Here is a 6,000-nt window from a genome sequence, read left to right on the forward strand (position 1 = left end):
ATGGAAAATGAGATCCAAACATATCACTTATTATTCAGGAAACCACCCTCATCCAACCGGGGGATCCTACTGTGACAAAAAGGAAGGGTCTCACCATATCCAGACGGGCTTCGTTAAATAGTAAACCTGCATCAAATATGCTTATTACATCGGTTTACTCCAATAGAAGGCAAACAACTTCCAAACATTTGTTTTTATCTAGAACAATAAGGCCTTGTTCACACACTGCGGTTTTACTCGCGTCTGTTTTTGCTGCAGAAATTTCTTGAGAAAATGGTTGTAACCTTTCTGCAGACATTCGCCAGCAAAACCTATGGAATAAAAATAGCAGTGCGCACACTGCAGTTTTTTCTCAAACATTCTTTCTGCGGAATTTCTTGAGAAAAAAATCGCACTTCTTTTCTGCAGGTACCTGTGTTTTTTGCCATAGATAATGGTAAAACACCGCAGGGACCAACTTGCATAAAAAATGCACCAAAAACGCGGTAAAAACGCATGCGTTTTTCGGTAGGTTATTGGTGCGTTTTTTGACCACAAGTGCACTAATCTGTCAGACTCAAGAAATTTCTTAAAATCCTTTTTCTAGTATGAACAGAGCCTAAGGCTGGGATCCCACAACTGTTTGGTCTGTGCAACCTATACGTTGTCCTGAAGCTAAGCTCATCATTTACACTGTTAGCATTTCTATTTCTTTAGACCTCAATGTGTGCTGTAACATCTGAAAGGTGATTCAGTATATATCTCTAGATCATGGACCCTACAGTTTTCAAAGACTTCAAAAAGTAATTTTTTTTTGGTCTGTGATAGTTGAAGCTGAGGGCGATTGCACGAGCGTAGAACAGTCAAATCACCAGGGAAATACTGAGCAAATTCTGAACATTTCCAAACAAAAACAAATGAACATGTTTTAGAAGTGTTTTTTAAATATGATTCTTTTTGAAATGTTATGAGTAGATTTAATTGATCATGTATCTGATTTTATATATTCCTATTTTATTTAGCAAGGATCTACTCCTCCAGGCAGTGCAGGGGCCCAGGCAGCAAGTCCTGCTCCAGGTGCACAGCCGGCAGCCGGATTTGGTCTGGTAAGTATTTAACTCTAGACACAAAATAAATTATTAACATGGAACGTCCACTTTAGATTTGCTGATATCTGAATGAAAAATATCCTTAGCCATTATCAGTAGGTTGATATGAATGTTACTGTATAGATTTACTTAAGCTAAACCTGTCACAGTAATTATTTAGAAAAGACATTTTGTGTGCTGTATTAATTCCGGCACTATGTTTATGATATACGACGGTAGTATTTCTACCCGTGCAGTATGTGATATGTTCTTCATTACAGTATACATGCTGTGGAAGCTAAAGACAATATGACATTGGGTTTTTGTTATTTCTGCTTGTTTTCAAAGTAGAAAATCATGTAAATGAATTCTGCTTTGGAATAATGCCTCTATTTATTATGGTGCTGTATATGTGTGCAAATGTAGGCAGAGGCTTCAGAAACCTTATCCATTGTATTTTGTGCCTTTTTATATTGTATGGAGTATTTTATTGAAATATTTTATTTAGAGAGTCATGTTTTTACTTTGACGTATACAGTGTCTTAAACTATTCATACCCTGTACACTTTTCCACATTTTTTTTCAAATTACACCTATGCATTTTATTGTGATTTTATGTGATATACCAACACTAAGAAGCAAGTATTTGTGAAGGGTAATGGATATAATGCATGGTTTTCTACATTTTTAAATGATATAAAGCTGAAAATTTTATGACGTGCATTTGTATTCAAACCCCCCTGTAGTCTGATACCCCCTAAATCTTGAGTTACCAACTACCTCCAGAAGTCACCTAATTAGTAAATGGAGTCCACCGGTGTAATCTATTCTCATATAACTACAACTATTCTGTGAAGCCCTTAGATGTTTGAGAACATTACAAATCTCACATAATTAAAATCAAAGCGCACACCCGACAGGTCAGGGATAAAAGTGTGGAGAAGAGTAAAACAGGGTTGGCACTTAAAAAAAAAAAAAATAAATAAATAAATAGCCCAAACTATGAACATCTTATGGCATACTGTTCAATCCATCATCTTAAAATATGACTCGCTTAAATTTGCATCCTATGCAAGGAGAGCACTAACTGGAGAATCAGCCCAGAGGCCCATGGTCACTCTGGAGAAGCTGCAAAGATCCAAAGCTCAGGTGGAATAATCTGTTCACAGGACAACTGTTAAGCGGGCTTTACACGCTACGACATCGCTAAAGTGATCTCGTTGGGGGTCACGGAATTTGTGACGCACATCCGGTCACTTTAGCGATGCCGTTGAGTGTGACACCTATGAGCGATTTTGCATCGTCGCAAAAACATGCAAAATCGCTCATCGGTGACATGGGAGTCCATTCTCAAATATCGTTACTGCAGCAGTAACAAAGTTGTTCCTCGTTCCTGTGGCAGCACACATTGCTCCGTGTGACACCGCTGGAACGAGGAAGCTCTCCTTACCTGCATCCCGGCCACAATGCGGAAGGAAGGAGGTGGGCGGGATGTTCGTCCCGCTCATCTCCGCCCCTCTGCTTCTATTGGGCGGCGGTTCAGTGACGCTGCTGTGACATCGCTATGACGCTGAACAACCGCCCCCTTAGAAAGGAGGCGGTTCGCCGGTCACAGCAACGTCGCAGGGAAGGCAAGTAGTGTGACGGGTCCGGGCAATGTTGTGCATCACAGGCAGAGATTTGCCAGTGTCGCACAACTGATGGGGGCGGGTACGCATGCTGGCGATATCGCTACCGATATCGCAGTGTGTAAAGCGGCCTTTAGTCATGTACTCCAAAAATGGCTTCCTCGTTGCCACTTTTCCAAAAAACGCAATTTGTGAAAGCAAGCCATAACCAGTCCCATTTGCAATTTGCAAAAAGCCATTCAGGGGACACAGCTAGCATGTGGAACAAAATGCTCTGGTCAGATGCATCCAAAGTAGAACTTTTCTGCGTTAAATGCAAAATGCTATGTGTGGTGGGAAACACTGCACATCTCCCTCAACACCATCCCCACCATCAAACATGGTGGTGGTAGCATCATTCTGTGGGTATGCTTTTCTTCAGCAGGGACAGGGAAGATGGATGGAGCTATGTTTTGAATTGTTCAGTCAAAGTACAGGCATAAATCTCAATGAGAATCTGTAGGTAGACTTGAAAAATTGCTTTCAGATATAAACCCTGACAAAGCCAGTGACGGTGAGCGTAAAACACAACGTGAATCCACAGCCTAAGTTTATCTTCTGAACCTTGGCAATATTTAACAACATATGTAAAGATTTACTCACATAAATTGTGACTTTTCTGACATAAAAATATTCATGTGGTGTTCTTTTATTTTATTTATTTTTTTTAACCCAGCCTGCATCTGGGGCAGGGGTACCAATTATGCCCCAACAGCCAATGATGTATGGCCAACCTATAAGGCCGTCATTTGGTGGAGCTTCTAGTTCTGGCGCTCCGGTAAGATTATGGTCTTTAAAATTTTGGTGTTCGTAATGTTATTGACTTAGGTTTACTTGTATTTTTGATGTTTTACTTACAGCTATCTCCGAGTATGACTCCTGCTTCACAAAGCCCCAAAAAGCCCCCCTCAAAGGATCCATTAGCAGATCTCAACATCAAGGACTTCTTGTAAATGTGTAAGGTAATAATGTGATTCTCTGAATCTTTTTTTGTGTTCATATTATATTGTTTTAGGCACCTGTGGAAATAGAAAAACTTATTATAAAACAGTAGATATCTTCATATGCCTGCAGAGCCTTGAAGTTGTCATAGTAATAATTAATAGTGTATGCTGAGCAAACTATCCACTCATGTGTGCTGTAAAGTGCATATGGGGCTAAAACGGTAATGATTGTGAAGAGAATAGACAAGATAAGACACCAAAGACTCACCATATTGTAGAGAATAATGGGAAGCAATGTAGCGCTGCGGGAGAGGCAGTGCTGTTGAATGAGCGCTAAAGATATGGTGCACTGTACTGTTTAATTAGGGCAGCGAACAGAAAGACCACATTGTGGTTATGGGGTGTGACGCACATCCAGCCACGGCTGGAGGTGACCCTGCACTAGAAAGAGTCTCCTCTATGGCATAAGTTTGTATTTAAAATAGCTGTGTTTAGCATTGGGACTTGACTTGAATCCTAGAAACTTCCTTCCTGCATTTGGGCAGCAGCCATTGGAATGCCTTCATAATGCTTTCATAGACTTACAACTGTGGTAGAGTAGAGCAGCATGCTGGGAGGACATGATCTATGTCTACCCAGTAATCCTCTGTAGACCGGAGGTAATAGTGATCCAAAGATGGCAGAGCATTAGGTCACGATCATTCATGACCTACTGAGTAAGGGTGTGTGTGTGTGTGTGTGTGTGTGTGTGTGTGTGTGTGTGTGTGTGTGTGTGTGTGTGTGTGTGTGTGTGTGTGTGTGTGTGTGTGTGTGTGTGTGTGTGTGTGTGTGTGTGTGTGTGTGTGTGTGTGTGTGTGTGTGTGTGTGTGTGTGTGTGTGTGTGTGTGTGTACACATAGTTGCATTAATTAACTTTTATTTTTTTATCTAGTTTTTTTTATTAGATTTTTTAAAAATATCATATGTATCATTAATACACACATTATATAGTTATATATAATGTTCAGCATAAATAAGTACACCCTAACAGCCATTGATTGAATATCAGATTTGTTATTTTGCACACAAACGTTTCCTAACAAATTAACTTTAAACTAAAGTTTAGATTGGCACCTGTCAGCTGTTTCTTTCAGGTTAAGAGCAGCCTAATATAGAGCAGGTGATTCTGATTTCAGAGCTGTATAACTTACTGGTATAACTTACTGGTCTCTGTGTTGCAGTTTCAACGTAATGAATATCCAGAGATTTTTCACTGACTCACTTGGTCTCACATGCATGGCAGTCAGGGTTATCTGTGTGCCTCCATCACTGATTGATTGGCAGCTTACTGTGTACTCTGTACATTGTACAAGCTGATAATCAGGACTGTAGGCATGGGTTATTCATTGCTTCATTAAACAGGTATCCAACAGATAGTTGACTGTTAAATGACACAATTTTATATAGAACCCCTTCCATTTCATGCTGTCAGAAATAGCACCACATGGAAGAGAAATGTCAACTGAGAAGGAAAATAATTTCTTTACACAAGAAAGGTGAAGGTTACATGAAGATCAGCATAGCTTTTACTTAGAATACTATTGCAAAAGTGATAACATTTTTTTTTACAAAGATCAACCATCTCAGAGATGTCCATATTGACCACAGAAGATAACACCATAACAGGAGTGTTTTCTAATGAGGAAAGTTGAAGAATATAGTGATGCAAGTTCACTGCATTGAACTTGCATACGTACGAAGCCAAACCAGGGTGTGTGTGTTTCCTGTGACACAATACGGTGTACACTCCAGAGGGAAGGCACGCATGGGAGTTGTCCACAAAAGAAGCCTCTTGTAAAGTCTGCCTACAATATGCCAGGACCTGTGCTGAAAAACATGAAAACTACTGGTACTGTTTATTCTGAAGTGATGAGACCAAGATAATGTTTATGGAATTGATAGCTTCAAAATTGTGTGGCCTCACAAAGGTGAGGAGTGTAAGAAAAAAAAAAAGCAAAGCGGTGGCAGTGTCCTTATGTGGGGCTGCGTGAAAGCTGCTGGTGTCAGGGAGCTACATTTCATTGATGGTTTCATGAATTCATAGATTTACTGCTCTATATGGAAAGAAAAGATGTTACCATCACTCAGTGCTCTTGGAAGCCGTGATCTTTTACAGCATCACAATAATCCAAAGGCCACAGTTGCATTTCTGAAAAACAGGGTGAAAGTGAATGAGTGGCCAAGTATGTCTCCTGATCTGAACCCAACCGAAACACCTTGACAGAATTCTGAAGAGAGACGTTGAGCATCAATCTCCTTCAGCATCCAATGAGGGGCCAACTAG

At 40.2% G+C, this 6,000-nt stretch overlaps 1 protein-coding gene across 1 annotated transcript in view; it reads left to right on the forward strand.

The window, feature by feature from the left end:
- SNAP91 (synaptosome associated protein 91) overlaps positions 1 to 6,000 on the forward strand; it is a 198,609-nt gene that overhangs the window by 189,477 nt on the left and 3,132 nt on the right. Inside the window, exons 26-28 of the mRNA XM_075341499.1 lie at positions 1,002 to 1,085; positions 3,411 to 3,512; positions 3,595 to 3,696. Of these exons, the coding sequence (XP_075197614.1) occupies positions 1,002 to 1,085; positions 3,411 to 3,512; positions 3,595 to 3,687 (279 nt within the window). The 3' untranslated portion in view covers positions 3,688 to 3,696. The remainder of the gene's footprint in view (positions 1 to 1,001; positions 1,086 to 3,410; positions 3,513 to 3,594; positions 3,697 to 6,000) is intronic.

Source organism: Anomaloglossus baeobatrachus, chromosome 3, assembly GCF_048569485.1.
Source record: "Anomaloglossus baeobatrachus isolate aAnoBae1 chromosome 3, aAnoBae1.hap1, whole genome shotgun sequence".
Classification (NCBI taxonomy): domain Eukaryota; kingdom Metazoa; phylum Chordata; class Amphibia; order Anura; family Aromobatidae; genus Anomaloglossus; species Anomaloglossus baeobatrachus.